Source organism: Elephas maximus, chromosome 8 (assembly GCF_024166365.1).
Source record: "Elephas maximus indicus isolate mEleMax1 chromosome 8, mEleMax1 primary haplotype, whole genome shotgun sequence".
NCBI classification, from domain to species: domain Eukaryota; kingdom Metazoa; phylum Chordata; class Mammalia; order Proboscidea; family Elephantidae; genus Elephas; species Elephas maximus.
Genome location: NC_064826.1, coordinates 82,651,812 through 82,673,670, shown reverse-complemented (window position 1 = coordinate 82,673,670; position 21,859 = coordinate 82,651,812). Strand labels below are relative to the sequence as shown.

At 38.7% G+C, this 21,859-nt stretch overlaps 1 protein-coding gene across 3 annotated transcripts in view; it reads right to left on the bottom strand.

Moving 5' to 3' along the window:
- DNAH11 (dynein axonemal heavy chain 11) overlaps positions 1–21,859 on the bottom strand; it is a 368,316-nt gene that overhangs the window by 193,884 nt on the left and 152,573 nt on the right. For 2 of the 3 annotated variants that reach the window (XR_007518405.1, XM_049893431.1), the window contains exons 41-45: positions 20,819–20,946; positions 19,136–19,284; positions 11,294–11,444; positions 7,561–7,692; positions 2,709–2,882 (exon numbers count right to left, since the gene is read on the bottom strand). Coding sequence is in view for 2 of the 3 variants with exons in the window: in XM_049893431.1 (XP_049749388.1) it covers positions 2,709–2,882; positions 7,561–7,692; positions 11,294–11,444; positions 19,136–19,284; positions 20,819–20,946 (734 nt within the window). In the remaining variant the exon portion in view is untranslated. The remainder of the gene's footprint in view (positions 1–2,708; positions 2,883–7,560; positions 7,693–11,293; positions 11,445–19,135; positions 19,285–20,818; positions 20,947–21,859) is intronic. The other variant, XM_049893432.1, reaches the window with a different exon arrangement.

Genomic DNA, 21,859 nt, shown 5'->3' with positions numbered 1-21,859 from the left:
TTGTTTTTTAATTAGAGCTGTATTTTATAATATTTTTTCTCCTTTCTTGCTATTAGTTTTCATCACTTGCTTTTAATCTGGCTATTGCATCTTCTCTCCACACATTAATAACCAATAATTAACACTTACTGTGAGCTGACTATGTGGTAGGTTACTCTGCTAAGCACTTGACATCCATTATGACATATGATACAACAAACCTATGAGGATTGTTTTATGATATTCCCACTTCAGAGATGATGAAACTAGAGCTTAAGGAGCATTGATAACTTGCCCAAGGTCACATAGCTAGCTAGTAAATGGTGATGCCTGGATTTAAAACCAGCCTGTTCAGGGCCCAGACTCTGCCTTAGTGCATGGACTCTGGAGCCAGGCTGCCTGGGTTTGAATCCTAGCTTTGCAGTTTTATAATGACCAACTCAACCTGATTTACCTGGGGTTTTAAAACGGAAAGTCCAGCATCCTGGAAACTGCCTCAGTCCCAGGCAAACCAGGACAAGTGGTCAGCCTAAACTTAGTGCTGGTTTAGCTGTAGACAAATTACTTAGGCTCTTTGTGCCTCAGTTTCTCCATATTTAAAAAAGGGCTAATAATAAAAAAAACTTTTTTTTAATAATAGTACATCTTAAAAGGCTGTTGTAAGGATTAAATGAGTTAGCCTATGGAAAACACTTAGGAAAGGGCCTGACATAATGTAATATTAATATTTACTCTTATTACTGACTCAGAATGGTCTTCTATTACATTAAGAAGCTGTTACTCTAACAACCACTTTTGGCAGATCTATGTGTCAAGTAAGGCTACAAAGTCCTGAGAAGTTTTCTGTTGAATAAAGGATATCATGAATAAAATTAATCAATTTGGTGGTGTCTTTTTGGTCTTCAGTATTTGGGTTAACTACTAATCTTCAGCTTTCAATAAGCCAGATAATATTGCTAGGTGACCACAGTATAAGTAGATTAAATAAAAACAGATTTCAAAATGTATAAAGTAGGTAAAGCAGACTTTGTTGGTTGTCTCCTCTCCCAACATCCATTTCTGTATTTCTTCCTTCCTGTCAGAGTCTCCACTTTGCTCAAGTCTCCACCCCTTCCACACAGCCATGTGCTGCAGGGGATGCTCCACCGATCACCAGTGGGATGGTGATTAGTGTTATGGACTGAATTGTGTCCCCTCAAAATATGTGTCAACTTGGCTAGGCCATGATTCCCAGTATTGTGTAATTGTCTACCATTTTGTCACCTGATGTGATTTTCCTGTGTCTTGTAAATCCTACCTCTGTGATGTTAATGAAGCAGGGTCAGAGGCAGTTGTATTAAGGACTTGATCTATAAGATTAGGTTGTATCTTGAGTCAACCTCTTTTGAGACATAAGAGAAGCAAGCTGAGAGATGGCGGGACCTCATGCCACCAAGAAGGAAGAACCAGGAGGGGAGCATGTCCTTTGGACCTGGGATGCCTGCACAGAGAAGCTCCTAGACCAGGGGAAGATTGATGACAAGGACCTTTCCCCAGATCTGACAGGCAGAGATAGTCTTCCCCTAGAGCCGAAACCCTGAATTCAGGCTTTTAACTTCCTAGACTATATGAGAATAAATTTTTCTTTGTTCAAGCCAGCCACTTGTGGTATTTCTGCTATAGCAGCACTAGATTACTAAGACAGTTAGTCAAAGTCATTATGGTAACTCCATCCCCTTGGCCTTCGACTGGGTTAGGAGTGGGCATATGAGCCAGTTCAGAATAATTAAATGCTTGAGAAGGTATGCTCTGGGACTGTTAAGAAAGATTTTCTCGCTCCTAATAAAAAAAATGAGAAAGTTCCTTTTTCCTTCTGAAGGTGACTTCTGGCCCGCTGGAACCATCTTGAGCCCATGAGTGGTATCAGTCTTAGAGTGAAGCCAATGTTAAGAAGAACAGAGACAGGAGATAATCTGGATCTTTGATAACACTAAGAAATCACAGAATTATTAATCAGTCTTGTGGTCACCCTGCATGTGAATTTGTTTGTGAAAGGATAAATGTCCTTATTGTTGGGTTTTCTGTTATCGGACACCTGGTGCAGTAGGAATTATCTATATTCATATAGCACTACTGAAATAATAAATAAGCTTCAAAATAAATCAGAATGACATGATTTTAAGGAAGAAATACAGTGAAAGGGGAAACAGAACAAGGCTGAATATAAAATGTCAAAGAATAGCTAGACATCAAAGAAATGCAGAAGGACAATCTATGAAGAGAAACTGAAAAACAGAGAACGATTCATTTGGATTTGTCAGCTGTCATGTGAAGTTGAAATATGAGTTGAGATTAAACATATTCATTTTATGGTTTCAGGGTAAAGGAAGGAAGTCATGTAAAAAGTGCTATCTAAGAAATTTACAGTAAGGATAGAAATAAGAGTCACTGAACTAATAGAAACACACCTTCAGTTTTCACAGTACTCAAGAAGTTTCTAGGAAAATGTAAAGAAAGGTGCTACCATGGAATTAAGTTGGCATAAAAAAAAAGAGGTTGCAGAAAAATAATAGCCATCTCAGTAAGTGTTCCTATGGCTGAGATTCTCCTCTTCTAGGGAAACTGTTATATGCTAGGCATATCAACACAGTAATTTATACATCAGGTAAAGAAGGAAAAAAGACTGCTAAAAAGAAAGGACTCAAATCAGCATAGCATGGCTTGAAAATTGACATGTTCCCCACATCTACCTGCAGAGGTACATCTGGCTCCATGGTGAATTGGGGGATTTTATCAGCCCAAGGCAAGAATTTCTTAGTATTGTGGTCCAGATAATAATCAAAGATTGTTCCCTGGGATGGAAACTTCACTGCTTTCATCTCTTTATGCCACCACCGACTGAATTCAGCTGGGTAATCAGAAAGCTAAGGGGAACAAGAGAAATCCTTATGGCAGACTTAAAGGTAATTCTGAAAACATACAAAGCCCCTCCAAACGCTGCTCTACACACAGTGTTTGCAGTATACAGAGTCAAGATTGCAAATAAAGCCTTTGGTTTGGGATGGAATAACTGACCCATGAAAAATAACTAGAGATAAGTTATAATGAGTGATACTATCATAGATGTAGAACTCTATAATTGCCATATACTCATCAGGTACTACGTTTTCTAGAATAGTTATTAACTAAAAAAGCAAGATAAGGTTAGGTGAACCTTAGGTTACTCTTTGCTTATTAAATTTAACAATGAGCTATCTTGCAAATTACCATACTAGGTAACACAAGACAGTGGTTCTCAAACATTGGTGTTGATTTCTACCAATGTGCACATTAATTGATGATGAAATTAGAAGAATAAGAACAATGGAGTGCCTAAAAATTGGCAATATTATTTAATCTATATACTTTCCTATATTTCAAGCTTATAGGCTTCCTGGACTTTTTGGTGTTAAAATAACATTTCCTTTATGGTGACAGTAAATGGTCATTTTTTCACAACGTATCAGCATTCTCATTATTTCGATTCTGTTTGTTCTGTTTCCATTAATCTAGCTTCCCTGCCCCTTCTTACCTTCTCATCTTTGCTTTCGGGTTAATGTTGACTGGTTGGTCTGATGCAGTTGATTATTTAAGGGAGCACAGTACTCATGGTTGATGTTGTTTGTTTTATAAGCCAATCTATAACTTGGCTGAAAGGTGACTCTAGGAGTGTTTTTGGTTCCAAGTTCGAAGAGTATCTTAGGATGACAGTCTCAGGGGTTCCCCTAGTCTCTATTGGTCTAAGTCTAGCCATTTTTAGGAAGTTACATTTTGTTCTACTTTTTTCTCCCCTTCTATCTGGGACCTTCTATTGTGTCCCTGGTCAGAATGGTGGGTAGTGGTTAGCTGGGCACCATCTAGTTCTTCTGGTCTCAGGCTAGATGATGACCTTATGTCCACAAGATGACCTGGTCTAGTGACTTCTATATCCACAGGATATAGTCGATTCCGACTCACAGTGACCCTACAGGACAGAGTAGAACTGCTCCATACAGTTTCCAAGGCTATACTATCTACAGAAGCAGACTGCCACATCTTTTTCCCATGGAGTTTGAACCACTGTGGGTTCGAACCGCTGACCTTTTGGTTAGCAGCCATGTGCTTAACCACTGCGCTGCCAGGGCTCCTATGATCTGGCCTAATGACTTCCGTATCTACAGCATGACCTGGCTTAGTGACTTCTATGTCCCCAGGATGACCTGGTCTAGTGACTTCTATGACCATAGGACAACCTTACATACTGACTTCTATAATGATAGGATGATCTGGCATATAGACTTTTGGTGAACTCTAAAAATACTATGTGTGTCCACTGCATTCACCAATCTCATACTTATTCAAAACCTCACCTCCCATCCTGCACCAGAGAAATTTCTTAAACCTGCTTTTACTCTGATGTCATTACGTTTTTGGACTATGGTCCACTTTCTTAACTGAGTAGGGCCATACATATTGGTAGTGACAGACAGGATGGCTAGAGGAGGAGAATGAGCTGAGATAGGTGATCAGTCTTTGTAGCTAACCCCACTAACTTCCAAACCAGCTGACCTCATGCTCCTACACACCATCAGTCAAACGTTAATGAGCTTAGACTCATTTAAATTATTTTCAGATTGGTGACATGGGATGTTTTACCAACTCTACAAAAATTGGTCTTAAACCAAGTTAGTTCAGAGGCTATTGCTTACCTGTCACCATTCTCTGTAGGCAGAATACATATATAGGTTTCTACCTGCATCAAAATCTGCATTACCTAAACCAGTACATCAACAAATTGACTTTGGTGATAAATTTTTGATTCATTAACTCATTTAACTAAATGCATTCATTCCATGGTGGGAAATAAAACAAACAGGGTCCCTGCCATGGGGATGCATGGTGGAGGCAGACGTTAAGCCAATAAATCATAAATAAATAATAGTTTTTTTATCGCAAAAAATAAAGTTTTCTTTAAGCAACTGTAACAGGGCTGACCCATCTTAACTCAGTGTTAGGGAAACCATCTTTGAGGACAGTTACAGATTAGGGAGAAGACTATTTCAGGAAGAAACCAGCAAGTGCAAAGGTCCTGTGGTAGGAAACAATTTGGTGTGTTCAAGAAACTAGCCAGTGTGACTGGAGAGCAGCAAATGGGTGCGGAGGGACTGGCAGAGGAAGAAGTAGGGAGAGACAGGAAGCATCAGATCCAGAGGCCATGTAACTACTATTTCATTTCTTACATTGTTTTAAACTCTGAAGTATAACATGATCGAATTTACATTTAAAAAAATCACTCCGGCTGGTAAGTGTGTAATGGTTTATGGGGGCAAGTGTAGAAACAGAAAGATCAGTGAGAAGGCTACTTCACAGGCCAAGTGAGAAATGATGGTGGTTTACAGTAGCTCAGAGGCAGTTGATTTGAGACTCATTTTGGAGGTTCTTGGCAATGGCCTGGGTTAAAGGCACAGGTTCTGAGTCAGTCCACTATAGTTCAAATGTGGCTCAGTCATTGGTTAGCTTTGTGTTCTGAAACAGGTTAACCTATCTCTCTAAGCTTCAGTTTTTTACTTAAAAAAGAGGAATGATAATAGTTGTACCTATCCATATAGGTTTTCTAATTTTTTGAAGGTTAAATGAGAGCCTATGAAAAGCCCTAAGCACATCACCTGACTTATAGTAGGCATTCAAATTCATGGAACAAATAGCTATCCCTGAGAAGATTTCTTGTGTCTGCTTCATTCAAGTTGCCAACCTCATTGCCTCTCTCCTGAATGTTTCCTAGCTAGAGACACTTCAAAAGTTTAATAATGATTATGATGTTGACTGTTAATTGAGGAAGGCAGTGTACAGGAGAGGAAGGCTACTAGTGTGATGCTCCAGTTTCTGGTTGGGACAACTGGGTAGAAGGCCACCATGTCTGGGGATGGAGCAGATTGTAAGAGGATCAGCTGGGAGGAAGGTGAAGAGTTAGAATCAGGAGTGGAAAGATCTCAGCTGTTAACATCCTACTCATGCAATTTTACCTGATTATTTTTAGTCCCGAAAAATAAGAAAGCCTGTAGAAAACACTGAAGGAAAAACCACTGGGCAGGTGGAAGATGCTACATACGGCTTCCATGGAGAATGAGAAACCTATACATGTTGTAAATTGTGTAGCGAATGAAGCTCTCCTACCCGTTAAGAAAACCACATGAAGACACCCAACACTGATACTTAACTCTCACTGAAAGAAAATTTGGCTTCTGAGAGGGGATGAAATAAGATCTAGGAGGTCAAGTGAATCTCAAATTTATTTATAGATATGAGCAATGGTAACCTAATAACAAGAAGCGGAATTGCCACCCAGGTTATATCAACTATTTATTTTAGGATCTGCAGTGAGTAAGCCAACAGAAGTGTAAGTCACTCTTGGCTATGGTGCCTTCCAATGTAAATTTCCTGTTTACGTTTGGAGACATCCAGGGAAGCCTGGAAAACATGCATGCCATTGATCTTTAATGCAAAGATCCAGGGTTACTCATAGAAACACTGTGATGCAGAGCAGTACAGAAGTACCCTGGAAGGCATGGCCTTTGGAGACAGATGAACATGAGTGGGAATCCTGCTGTTGCCATTTACCATCAACATGACCTTGGGCAAGTTACTTCGCTTTTCTGAGCTCTTCTGTATCTGCACAATAAGGACACCTTGAAGAGTTATTGTAAAGACTACATCAGAAAATCTATACACTGACGTGCATGGTGGATATTCGATCTGCAAATTTCTAAAGCTGGAGAAGTCTCACTTTGTATTGAGCAAATATACACAGTTTGTATGTATGGCGTGTGTGTGTGTGTGCGTGCATGCACACACACTTCTGTATCAAGTGTCTGCCCACAAAAAATCAGAAGCCACTACTATCTGTGCCAGAAATGATGGGTAGATGTGATAGCTTTCACCTCAAGCTGATGGAAAGACTGATGAAAAGGAATTGGTCAGGGCTTGACGTGGTTCATGGATTATTACCCTGAGAGTGGTATGTGAGACTGATTAGAGGTAAGAAAGACTGAAGACAGGGAGACCAATTTGAAAGCTATTACGAGGGCCTATGGCAATCTAAAAATGATACATTCCTGAATTAAGGCTGTAGGGTTGGAGAGGAGGGGGCAGACTTGACAGCTATTTTGTAAGTGAAACCCAAAGTATCTGAAAATTATCAGATGTGAAAATAAGGAAGAACAGTGTCTCCCAGGTTTTTAACTAGAGTAACTTGCAGGAATGTATCACTGATGAAAAGAAAGAATAAAGAGGAGACATGGGACAGATGAAGAGTTCCATCTCATGGACACTGAATATGACTGCCTGCTGGCAATCCTCCAGATGCAGCTGGAAATATAGAACCTTGAGCTCAGAGAGACATCAGGCTGAAGGCAATGGATTTGACCTTGTCAGCCAAGGTTGGAAGTATCAGTCTGAATCAGATGGCCTAGAGAATGTACAGGCTTAGTAGAGAATAAGGCATGTAAAGTAGATTTATGATAATATAGCATATTTTAATATTCAAAAAAAAAGGAAACTTGTTCTGAAAACTATTTCTAAACATACCTGGTCTCGTAGTAGAGTGCCTCCGAATGCCCAGATGCAAGCAAAGACAAAATAGACTTCATAAACTTCCTTTGGGCTGTCAGAAGGTACATTTTCAGGTGTCAGCAAACACTCCAAAAGAACGCAAATAGTCTAATGAAAAAGAAATAGCCATTTGTTTAGGGCAACATTTTTTGTTTGTTTGTTTGTTTTTAAATAGTGGAATAGATTCCAAGGTCTTTTCTACAAATCCATTTTATCTTTAAGAGACTATATCATTTTTCCCAACTCTGTGGATTTCTGACATTGGGAAGGGCAAAAACTACTGCCTCAGATTTCTATGTCATTGGTGGAAAACTTTTGCCACTTTTAATCACACTGATCTCCTAGGAAATTGCAAACTATTAGAAAAATTTTTTTTTAATTACCTAATTAATAATCACTGCAAGGAAAAGTATTGTATGATCCCTCTTGTTTGAAATATCTTGAACAGGCAAGTGTACAGAGCTCAGAGTTGATTAGCTGTTACTAGGCAGGTGAGAGAGAAGAAAATGGCGGACTCATTGTTTAGAGGATACTGAACTTCTGTGAAGGATGATGGAAAAATATGGAAGCGAATAATGGTGGTTGTTTAATAACATGACACAAATAATTAATGTCACTGGATCGTACATGTGGAGAATGTTGAAATGGCAAATGTTTTGTTACATATATTTACTGCAATAAAAAACAAACAAAATATTGACATAAATATAAGCAAAATTTTTTTTAAAAGTAATGCATCTATAACTATGCCCTTTTAATAAATAGGGTATCATACTACATGTAATATTCAATAACTCACTTTCCCACTTAAAAACATACTGAAGACACCTTTCCTATCAAAAAGTGCTACTCTACCATGTCACTGGGCATGAATGCACAAGATTCCACTGTGTGTACAAACATTTACTTAACTGTTTTCATATTGTTGCACAATTAGATAACCTACTTTCAACTAGTGTTTTGGCAGTACTTTTTTTCCACCTGTTGTCACAAATTTAGAATGTTGGACTGGCAGCCTTAGCCTGTGGGATATTTCAGACATCAAACTAAATTTAACCTGGGAAGAAATGCTGTTCAGGAACTTGCCCTTCACATACTCTAGTGAAATGCCATGTGCTCTGTTGGTGATAAACACCCAAAGGCCTTGACCACAGGAACTAATAACCAGTATTGTGCACACTTTTTGGCTAGTTCTCTGAAGCACAAACATATTTGTCATTCATGAGCATTGTCACTGGACCCTAAAAGCTCAAGATGCCCTGTCCCCAGTTTTGGGAGGCAACAAGAGATTTTTATCACTATCATGCACAGAGCAACGCAAGCTATAACAAAGCAAGTCAGGATTGTATGTGTGCCTTTCCTTGCTCCTCATGAAAGATGGAGAAAAAAATCCACGTAAATGGGCCTTGGAGATAATCTGGAAATACCTTTCAATTTAAATAGTTGAGCATCTGTTATATTTTTAAATCTTTTGTCTTGATTTCTATTATATTGTGCCATATTTGCCAATTTAAACTAACCTTTTAATAAAATAAAGCTCACCAGTTTGTTGTCAAGAAAAATAATATAAAACTCCAGGGCTCTGGTATTTGAGTAGAAGCCATGTTGTTCTAAGGAATGTTAAGATCAAAACAAAAAAGACAGAAGGGTCTCACTACAGTGCAATCCACTGAGTTGAAAACACAAACGATTTTTCTATTTTCTCTCAAATACAATACTTAAAAAAATTTTGAGCCCGGTGTGGGTTTTTTGCCAACAATTAACAAATACTTATTTTAATGCATATTCTGAAAGAATTACATATCACTGAAACTAAAATTCTGAAAGAATTACATATCACTGAAACTAAAGACATTTCATATATTGGGAAACACAGTACATTAATTTCTTAAGGTGACCATTTGAACCTATTCTTTTATAATATCCAGTTTTTTTTTTGATGCAAATTCCTGTTCTTTTAAGCAACCTCAGAAAAGAGGCTACTTAAAACAACAGAAAAAAAAAAAGAGCTGAGGATAAAATGCCATTTCTGAATACTACAAGTCATTAATTCCTACTGACCTATTTTCACACTACTCTTGAATGAAAGCGTTCACACCACAGAGAATCACACAAATACACAAGTCAACTTGAGAAAGAACACTATCATGCTTTTTGCAAGTATTACACCAGAGGAAGTCTAATTAGGCTAACCACATAATTAATTCATTATGAATAAATTCAGACCTGCTTTCAGAAATAAATTATACCTCAGATAATTACTGCTGAAGACTATCGTTTACTTAATTGGTGTGTGAATTATCCCAAAACCTTAACTTTCTCTTCTTGTTATGCTGGTAACTATTTCTAATTTAGCTTTAAGCAAATTTGGTAACATAGTAACTTAATAGTAACAAAGTACTTAGAAACCAATTTTGCTTCTCTGGGGCAGCAGGAGGGTTTTTAATTGTCAACCTTCTGCGAAGTTTTGTACTTACAAAAGCTGGGGCTAGTTTTTCTTCATGCTGAGATTAAGATCACAACCTTCATTTCCGTGTGCTGTGAATTATTTTTGTTTGCTCCCGTGACAACATATCACATATACCATTCACTCTTACCAGCTGTCTCACAATTAGGATCAGAAAAAACTTATCCCTAGAATATTTATGAACTCTTCATCTATACTGACATGGCCTAAGGAATATTTTTGGGAGGGGAAGAGGAGGTAAGAAAAAGGAGAGCAGAGTGGGAGTCTGTGGGTAGTTGCACATTTGCAGTAGAATTCAGAAGTTTTCTCTTTTTCTATGGCTGACTTTTTTAATCGCACAGATCTAATTAATTCAAAAATATATATTGAGTGCCTTCTCTGAGCATGCTACTTGCAAGATAGAAAAATAAATAAGGCTGTTAGAACTTCATTCTTCTAATCCTGCTCAAATATACTTGGGAGAAAACAATGACTCAATAAACACATATCTGGCACCTACTCTGTGCTAGGAGGAAACCCTGTGGTGTAGCGGCCAAGAACCACAGCTGCTAACCAGGAGGTCAGCAGTTCGAGTCTACCAGGCACTCCTTGGAAATCCTATGGGGCAGTTCTACTCTGTCCTATAGGGTCACTATGAGTCAGAATTGATTCGACAGCAATCGGTTTGGTTTGGGTTTGGTGTGCTAGGAACTCTGTATTATCTCTGAATAAAACATGGCTTCTGCCCTCTAGTTCACAATCTAGGGAAAGAAACAGACCACCAGCCCAGAATGACAACAGAGTGAGAGGTATGTGACAGAGGTTGTTTCCACCTGTATGGAATATCTAGAACAGGCAAATACCTAGACACAGGCCTAGGTTATTCGTGGTTACAGAGTACGTGGGCAGGGAGCAGATGAAGGGACTCCATGCTTAGGAGACACTGAGCTTCTGTTAAGGGTGACGGAGAAAGTTGGAAACAGATAATGGTGATAGTTGTACAACACGAGGAATACAATTAATGCCACTAAATTGCACATGTGAAGAATGTTCAAATGGCAAATGTTTTGTTACCAACATATTTAAAACAAGTATTAAAAAAAAAGCACTGGGAAACATGAACTTGGGGGAGGGATGGGTTGGGGCAACCTAACAATTCCAGAAATCTTTCAGTCATTCATGGAGCAAAAACTATCTGTCCTCTCAATCAAGCCACACTGCCGTATCAGAACTAGAAGTTAAATGATACAACTGAAGACCGACCTGCACCATGCTGTTTTCTGGAATTGAAGTGATGGTTTTAAAGCTTGTTCTCAGCTTATCCAAGCACGCAGGAACATATTTATCAAAAAGAATAGTTAAGTTGGCCTTTTCTGATTGATGCCGCCTCCTGTCTATCCAACTGGCTACATACCTGAAAAAGAACACAGAAAAGCTTTTATTGAACACCCGGCTTCAAAGGCAGAACTTCACCCAGTCAAAAGCTGCCCCCTTCAACACAGCTTGGTGCAACACTTCAGGGGCATGTTTGGTGAGTTCACTCCGTTTCTCAATCTGAAAATATTTTAAAATGGCCCTTTAAAAACTTGTTTCAATGGCCATTTTTACCTAATGAAAAGAACGTAAAAGAAACTCCTAATAGCACTTAGAAGCCAAACATAATACAGTATAAGTAGGCCATTACGGTGCATTTATCAGGAAGTACAGGGTGTCATTTCCTAAAGGACAGAAACCACTTTCATGGGGTAGGCTTTATTTATGAAAACAGCTTGGGATTTTTCTTGATTAATATTGGCACTGATTATTTAGTAATGAGAAATCAGTTACAAATCAAAAGGTGAGAACTGCACAAGGGGCTATTTCAAAGTACCTCCTTTTCCCCCCGAGTATGTAACTCTAACCTGAAAGCTAGTAATGTGTTTTGAGTAAGTGGCTCTAAAATGTCATCTCGTACTTGGATGCATATATATGAATCTGAAGCTTATAAAATGTTATCAATTTTGATACTCTAAATTATCTCTCACATAGTAACAAAATAATACTTAACAATAAAAAGAAGCATGACTCAGTTCAATCCATATTAGTTTCTGGGGTGCAATTTTATAATGTTAAACTAAAAATAATTGCTCAAAAAGTTCTCAGTAAGTAGAAGTCGTGATAATAAACTCAGTAAGTTGAGATTAAAGGGCCAACAGGACTCCCAGACCAATTACAGCTACATCTTGCTTTAAGCAAATACAATTTAACAATTTGAGTATCTCAGAAAAGTTAAGGTTAGATGATTATTTTGCAAAAGGCTCCCTTTGCTTTTCATGCAGCTTTGCAATAGGGTTTTATTAAATAATTGACTACATTTATACTATGGTTAGGTTTATAAAAGGCCAACTGTCAGAACTTCTGCAGGTCCAAGAGGAATGGTTTCCAGTGGAAGACAAGTTAGTTGCATGATGACAACTTGATAGAAATCTCTCTGGGTGGTGGTGACAGTGGGCATCATGGAGCAAGGGAAGGCAGGTGTTAGTGACCAGGGACAAAAGCATGAAGGCCACACCTACCCCTCAGCTACTGATTTTGCTACACATCAGCTGTAAGAGGTGAAATCTTAGTGTGTAGAGTTTATCATGGGGGTGAGGTAGGAGAAGAAACAAGGATTAGCTTGTTGTTGTTAGGTGCCTTTGAGTCGATAGTGACTCATAGCAGCCCCATGTGACAGAGTAGAACTGCTCCATAGGGTTTTCTAGGCTGTAATCTTTACAGGAGCAGATCTCCAAGTCTCTCTCCTGTGGAGTTGCTGAGTGAGTTCAAACTGCCAGCCTTTTGGTTAGCAGCTGAGCCCTTAACCATTGTGCCATCAGGGTTCCTTGAGGACTGGCTGGGCAGACAGAACTCTCGAGCCAGACTGCCTAGATCTAGACCCAGTTCTACCATTTTTAACTTTGTAATCTTAGGTAAGTTACTTAACCTCTTTGTGCCTCAATTTTCTCCTCTGTAAATGCAGATGACAATAATATGGACTTCCTAGGGTGGTTGTGAGGATTAAGCAATTTCACATGCATACAGTGCTTAGATTAATATATGACATCATAAACTAAGTATTACTCATTAGCACAGGGCTGATGGAATTGGAAGAACTGTGTTCAGATGCTGGCTCTGCCTCTTTGTGCCTTTCCTAAAGGCAGTGATACAATGTAGAAGTGTTCAGATGGGATAGCCAATTCCACACCCTGTCACCCTACCAAGTCTCCTCCTGGTCTCTGTCGGGGCAGAAGGCTATAAAGGGCTAACTAGGAACAGGGGCCTCAACAACAGCTCTAGAAAGGCGAGGTGGGCTTTGCACTTAAGGGGCAGTGGATGAAGTGTCAAAGGGAAAACCTAGTAGGTCCACTACCAAATGATGCTAATTACCTCCACAAGTGAGAGTTTCTTCAGGAAGAAGGTGAGATAAAGCAAACCAGGTGACATAGTAAGTCCTGACTGTACCCCAAAAAACAAGCCAACAATGACCTGTGCTGGGGTCAACCATATAATGTAGCCCAGAGAATTAAAAAAAAAAAAAAAAAAAAAAAAACTATTCATAAATATGGACAGTTTAAAATTTCATGCATAAATTATTACTGTATCGTAGAATAAAAATAAACATTAAAAGGAAATTTAGAAGAGACTATTATCTTTAGCAATGGTAAAAACTGAAGAGATACAACCGTGTATTTGCTTGCAATTTTTTTTTACCTCACTTAAAGAAAGTTTCCTTATGACTTTTTAAATATGCTACAGATGTGAACATGGAATACACTGCTACCATGGGACTAAAATCGCGTATTTCTCACTTGCCTACATAAAAAATAACCACGTTGGTGCCCTGCCTAAGGAAATAGCTGCATTGTGATGTCTGTGTCTTAAAGTCATTAACAGAGAATCTCTGGCTTTTCAGCATTTGCAAATGGGTTCCATAGAATCTATGTTGCTCTTTCCTCCTCCAGAAATGCTACAGGTTTATTTATCACATGAAGTCTAAAACCCTGTGGTTTGTCAAACCGTCTAGGTTGCCAAAGTTTTCAGGGCTCTCTGCGTTATTCAATAGGCTGGAGTTGGAACCCTGTCACATGGGATAGGAGGAATTCACCAGAACTCTCAACAGTTTTTCTCTTACAGCAAGCTCCAGGTTCCCTATCAACCATGGTGGCCTGGAGAAATGGCAGACAGTAGCAGAGCACGCTGGTCAGCAATGATTGTCGATTATTTCTGAATCTGTACACTTAGTATACTCAGTATCCAACAATGAGAGAATGGGATGTCAGGGGTAATTAAGACAACATCCAATGCAGGTGGCAGAATTAGCGATAAAAGCCAAAAGAATATTTTAAGCTAAAGTAAAAAAAGAAGGGAGCATGATCTAAAGTTGTGGCTCACAAAAGTTATCTACTTATAACTCCTCTTTTGGAATCAGACTAAATTCCAGAAATATCCTACCATTTCCTGTCATTTATTTATAAGCTAATAATATACAGCTTGGTAGAGCCCATTTCCACTGTTATGCTCCCTTTAAGACTTTTACATTTTTCATTGCCTGTATGTTTTTCCTTTTCTATATATTTTCATCCCTTTTTACTAGAAAAAGCTGTCACTGATTATAAATCTTCAGAAAATGTCTTCTAATTCCTGTTTATTTTTCTATTTCACAAGGTCTCAACAGGCGTACATGAACTGTCCGGGATTCTTCTAGTAAATGTAATTAAAACTCAGAATTAAGACCAAATAGGATTTCATTTCTATAGCTAGTCTCGTGCTAATGTGATTTTACGGATGTTATTTCACCCTGTATGCTCCATATCTGTAAAGTATGGACATAAAATTATTTTTTAAAATAGCTCTGGGAATTTTTATCGAAATACTCTAAGAGGCTAAAGTAATAATGGCACTATCTTCGGTCCTTAAACGGTATGTCACAGAGATACTATGAGCATAGTATTTCGCAATCTCTCTACCCGCAGTATTTTACCAGTTCATTCAATATGAATTAAAAAAATTTTTTTTTCAGCTTTTGTTCATTGAAAGGGCCTAGGAGGAATGACAAACCAGTTCTCAATAAGCATGCTGAGCATCCCTTGCTTAGATTCTAAATACCATTCCCTACACTAAAAGGACCCAGGGCCCCTTGGAGAGATGGCTGACTCAGGTCTGGGGAAAGAGAAGTTTTAGATAAGCCAGAAGCGTCTTGTTTAGCTGGAAAGAAAATTGCTCAAAGACTTAGAAGGACAAAGACTTAGGAGTTGGCTTAAAGCAGCTCTCACTGACAAAAACACGATAATTTGAGTATCCAAAAGAATAATGCTGGTAATGAATTTTAACCCATTTAACAACAACAAAAATCCATGAACTGAAATTAAACTCCCTAAAAAAAAAAAAAGAAAAGGAAAGGAAGAAAGTATAGTAGGTAAGAAGAGGAAAAGTTCTTCTTTACAGAAAAACGTCGGTTAATACATATAGATAGAAAGACTGGATTAGAAAATTACCATTTTGCAACCACCAATGAACCAGTCTTTGAGACCCTGGCTAGTTCTGTTAAAAAATGTCAATGTCATGAAAGAAAAAGGTTGAGGGAATATTCTAGATTAAAGGAGACAATAGAGACATGACAAGTAAATGCAATGTCTGATCCTTGTTTTGATGCTGGATTAAAAAGGAAAAAAAAAAAAATTATAGAGGTCATCACTGGACTAACTAGTAATTTTGAAAAATGACTGCTATTAAATATTAATGTATCCAGGATAAACTTCTGGGTGTGTTAACTGTTCTGTGTTTGTGTGGGAGACTAGCTCGTAGGGGACAAATGCTTAAGTACTTAGTGACGAAGTATCTAAATATCTGCAACTTCCAGATAATTTGGCAAAAATAAACAAATAAATGAAAATAAGAGTAGAAAATGTATGTGTGTCTATGTAGCCAGAGAGAAAGCAAATGTAGGAGAATGGCAACAGTAACCCCAGAAAAAGAGTGTATGGTTGTACACTGTACTACCTTTTTGACTTTTATATAGTCTTCAGTACTTTAAAATAAAAAGTTGGGGAAAATCGAGACCTAAGATACTAGTTTGTAAAATGGGCTTAATAAATGTATCAATCATAGAAGATAACTGAGGATTAAATAAGCCAATAAATGTAAAACTACCATATTATTAATATTATGACACTATAAGTAAGGTGTTAAATATCCAATAAACATGAAATGAAAAAAATATCCCCCAACCTGAGGTAGCCATTTACAGTTTACGGCAAGTTTCCGGCAGTGGGAGGTGAAAGCATAAAAATAACCTTTTGAGCAGCTTCCCATTATTTTAGAAAATAATCTGTATGGAAACTTTGATCACACACATGGAAATTAAAAATCTACCTACTGTTTTAGAAAAGAAAAATGAGAATCTCCATGAAAACAAAATCTAATGGTGAAGAGGGTTAATTCTGTTAGTGGTACAATTTAGATGCCTCTTTAGCCAACCCATGGTGTTTGACTTATTGGATAAAAGTCTTTCTATGTGTCTCTCCTCACGCTGTTACTGAGACTGAATTACATAGGCTTTGAGAACTGTATGGCTGATTACTGAAATCAGACCATACCCAGTAATGGGGTTGGGTAAGAGGTCCCCCAAAGGAAATGAAAGCCATCACTTGCATGGGGTGAGAGGAGACCACCTCTGCTCTCTGGTATATGAGACTCTAAGACTAAAAACAAGAAAATGTGAGAAGACTTGGGGGTTCTCCTTCAGTGAAATCCCAACTCATAGGTAGGTCCCAGGAGGTAGTCAGAATCTACACTGGAGAAAGGAACCATTACCCCCAAGAACAACTCTCTGTTCTAGACTTTTAAAAAAATCACTCCTTCCACCAGCAAAATTTAATACAGCTTTGCCACACACAAAAGCCTGGGCATAGCTTTTCTTCGTTGTAGAGTTAAGGGATGGTAATTCCAGTGAGCGTATCAGTACAAACAGAAAAAGCAGCTTCAGTCAGCAGTCTGGTAGGAAATGAAGTCATACTCAAATGAGGATAATAGGGAAGGATCAATGAAAGGACTGTTTACAAAGGTGTGGGTAGGGAGTAGAGAACCTTCAAGGGAGATTGCCTTCCCTAAGGGTGGTAACAGAGGAAAGGTGACTGCACTTATGTCTGCAGGGACAAGAGAAGGCAGGCCACTAGGGCCTAGAAGAAAAGAATCCTATGGAGAAACCTCAGGAGGATCTGTGACCTGCAGTTGAGAACACAGCCATCCTGATGTGACCCTGCAGGGAGGGAGCCAGGAAAATAAATAGCCTGACCTCATTCTCCTCTCTCCCTAGGATTCCTGCCAGGGCTCCTCATGGGCCAAACCCAAGCAGAAGCCAGAAGGCAAGGGGCCCATTGATGTGGTCCACACAGGGTAGCTTCCTGCAGTGCAGAACAGGGCAGGAAGGATGGGCAGCAGGCCTGAAGAGACAGACAGAAGATATCGGACATAAGAAGCATGCCAGGCAAAAGCTTGCCTCACCTGGCAGAGCTTAGCCGTCCCTACAGTTCAGATGCAAATGCTGGAGGAAGAGACAAATGATTACTGAGATATATTTGTGGAAAACATTTGAAGAGTAAGCAAGTGGACACAGTAAATCAGCTCTAAATCAAGGCATTACCAATTTTCATGTATGCATATTATATATACATACAAATGTGCATATGCTGACTGAATGATATATCTAAGTGTTTTATTTTTTTTATTTTGCTGTTGTTGGGAATGTACGTAGCAAAACATATACCAATTCGATCGTTTCTACATGTACAATTCACTGATATTGATTACATTCTTTGTGTAGTACAGCTATTCTCAACCTCCTCTTCTGAGTTGTTCCTCCCACACTAACATATACTCACCGCCCCCTAAGGTTCCTATTTAACCTTTCACATTGTTGTTGTTGCTTTGATCCCATATAAATGGTTCTTAAAAGAGCATAATTGTTGGTCTTAACCCACCTGGAGCAAAGGAGAATGAAGAACACCAAGGACACAAGGTAATGATGAGCCCAAGAGACAGAAAGGGCCACATAAACCAGAGACTCCATCAGCCTGAGACCAGAAGAAGTAGATGGTGCCCGGCTACAACTGATGACTGCCCTGACAGGGAACACAACAGAGAACCCCTGAGGGAGCAGGAGAGCAGTGGGATGCAGACCGCAAATGCTCATAAAAAGACCAGACTTAACGGTCTGACTGAGACTAGAAGGACCCTGGTGGTCATGGCCCCCCAGACCTTCTGTTAGCCCAAGACAGGAACCATTCCCAAAGCCAACTCCTCAGGGATTAAACTGGACAATGGGATAGAAAAAGATGCTGGTAAAGAATGAGCTTCTTGGGTCAGGCACATACTTGAGACTATGTTGGCATCTCCTATCTGGAGGGAAGATGAGAAGGCAGAAAGCGTCAGAAGCTGGCAGAATGGACATGAAGAAAGAGAGTGGAGGGAAGGAGCAGTCTGTCTCATTAGAGGGAGAGCAATTAGGAGTATATAGCAAGATGTATATAAATTTTTGTATGAGAGACTGACTTGATTGGTAAACTTTCACTTAAAGCACAATAAAAATTTAAAAAATAAATAAAAAACAGGAAACCTAAAAAAAAAAAAAGAGCATAATCGAGATATTATTTATCCATTTATTCAACAAATACTAAACTCTTAACACATACAAGGTGTGTGAACAGGGTAACGTTCAGGCAAAAACAGCAAAGGTATGTTGTTAGCTGCCCTCGAGTCAGCCTACTCATGGCGATCCCATGTGCTGCAGAGGAGAACTGTTCCATAGGGTTTTCTTCCCTGTAATCTTCACAGAAGCAGATCTCCATGCCCTTCTTTCATGGATCCACCGGGTGGGCTTCAACTGCCCACTTTTAGGTGCTAATTACCTTTAAATTCACCTTAACGTAATTTAATTGCTAATAGTATCTTTGAATGATCAAATTTTTAGCTTTCAAAATTAAGTAATTAAATTCTACTGTGGTAAAATACATATAATAAAACATCTGCCATTTCAATCATTTTTAGTTTTTTTTTTTTTTTTTTTAACCATGATTAAAAACTACTCACGGATTCCAGCCCAGATCTTGTGGGTTCACATACAGAATACCAGCCCTGGAAACAGTAGCCGGGGTTGCTGTCCTGAGGTGATGTATCTCAAACAGAAGCCTCATTAAGGGCGTCAAGGCCACACGCTCATTGCTGGCCAAGGTCAGCACCTGGATGCAGCAGCACAGCAAGAAGCACAGGCAGACCTCAGATGTGAGCAACAGCAATGCTACCGACTTCATTGTCGTTGTTAGTCGCTATCGAGTGGATTCTGACTCATGGCGATGCCACGTATGCAGAGTAGAACTGCTCCCTAGGGTTTTCAAGGCTGTAACCTCTCAGAAGCAGATAGCCAAGCCTGTCTTCCCAGGAGCCCCTGGGTGGATATGAAGCACCCACCTTTCAGCTAGTACCATATTTTTATGCAAATAACACATGCCTTCTAGGCGATTGGCAAACAAGGATAAAAGGCACGCATTATTTGCGTAAAAATAATAGTAGTTGAGGGCTTAACCATTTGCACCACCCAAGGATTCTAAACCAGCTGCCCTCCTGTTGATTCTGACTCACGCTGACCCCATGTGTTTCAGAGTGGAACTGTGTACTCCATAGGTTCTCAAGGCTGTGACCTTTAGGAAACAGATCGCCAGGCCTTTCTTTTGAGGTGCCTCTGGATGGGTTCAAACCACCAACCTTTTTGTTAGTAGTTCAGTGCTTAACTCTTCGAACTGGGACTCCACAAAAACAAGTACTTTCCCCTAGTAGAAGGGACCAAAGGCTATGAACTCAGTCTAAGGAAAGATTTAAGCTCTTCCCTAAGAAGAGTTGACTGACCAGAGGAACAAACTCACCAAAATAGACTCATTAATACCGGCCTTTAAATAACTGTGGTAATTATTAGTTAGCCAAATATTAGACTTTAAATATAAAAATCAATTACATGAAAAGTGCCTAATACTATGAAAAAATAAGCTTTCTTTAGAATCTGAAATACCACAATTATCAAGTGTCCTATAGAAACTCATTGAAATATAAAGATCTAAGACCTATATTTTATGATGAGTAATGTCTCTTTTTTTTAATGTCTCAGTTCAGAGAGTATTAATCACTGTTAATTTAAGTGGTTACTAATTCTATTCTTTAGTAATAATGCTACTGATTTCTCTCTCCTGACCATAACAGTAGACCTTGCTTAGCTTCAGCAGTACCTCACAGGACTGTCTCATCACCTTTAGTTTTGGTTGGGAATACCGGAGTAACCACAGCAAAATGCTAGGGAAAGCATTTATGCTCAGTCTGCACTTACAGGATTTAATTAATCTGAATAGTTAAACTCCTCCAATTAACACATTGCACAACTCATTCTTTTATTGTCCATGCATTCCATATTTAATCAAATATGAGATGTAACAATTTATATTTAGCTCTTAGAAAATGGTAAGCTCTGTATGAACTAAACTCTTAAAAGATAATGTATCTCTCATTAAAGGTTAAATTTATATTGACAAGAAGAATGTATTACTCTAAACTGTTCAACAATGAAATTAAGAGAATTAATCAGAAAAGTACCACTTATCAAAATAGTGATTACCTAAGGAACACCAGGTTAATGATTGAAAACTAGCGTTAACATCAACAAGTGAAGGGAACTGTTAATACAGTAAAGAAGTTATGTTTAAGATTTAGCACAGGGATGTCATTCACCTTGTTATCATCCATGACTGTATTCAGTGATTCAATCCACATGGGATCGATATCTCCATCCAGGACTATCCACTTTGGTCCACCATGCATAAGATTTGCTTGTTCTCTCAGAATGGATGAGAAGAGACCTATTCATTAAGAATTGTAGTTAGATGCCATGGAATCAGTCCCCAGCTCATGGTGACCCCATGCACAACTGCACGAACCACTGTGATTCACAGGGTTTCCACTGGCTGGTTTTTGGAAGCAGATTGCCAGGCCTTTCTTCCTATTAAGACTGAACAATCATAATGTATAATGGAATTGAATGCTATCTATTTCTAAAGTAAATTTTCATGATTTCTAATAGAAACTCTTTTACCAATTAAACAAAAGTAACTTTGCTGCCTCTTTCTGGTGAGCAGTATGCAAGCCTTTCAAGCTATATTTCGGCTCCACACCTGGCTCTATCTTCACCAGTGGGCAAGTACCATTTCCACAGGAAAGTTCTCATATGTCAAATAGAAATCATAGTAGCTTCCTTGAAGAACAGTTGTAGGGATTTATAGGAGGCAAATACATAAAATTTATAACTTATCCCAGATAAGACATTATTCTTTTTCATGTACATATGTTCGGTATCTATTTTAGGCCGAATATTGGTTTATTTCTCCTTTCTCTCTTTTTCTGTAATGATATTCTAGGGGCATAATTCAAGCGCTAAAGCATTCAGAAGCATTGTACACCTCTTTTGAGAAATACGGTAACTGGCATTATATTAACTTACATCTTACTTAACAAGATGTATAGACTAAAACATTTTAAACTCATGATCCTTTTTGTCATTGCTCCATATCTAATCCTTTCATGTAGGTAGTGTATTCAATAGTTACTGATTTTTCAAACTCAGTGTAATACTACAGTGAGCACAACTGTTTCAAATGCAGGAGTGTGGAAGGTTTTGTTTCCTCTTTGAAGTATTTCGTGCAAAAATAAGTGACAGTGCCTACTAGAACTCGCCACCGTAACACATAAAGAAGCAACCTTTCTTAGTGGTCACTG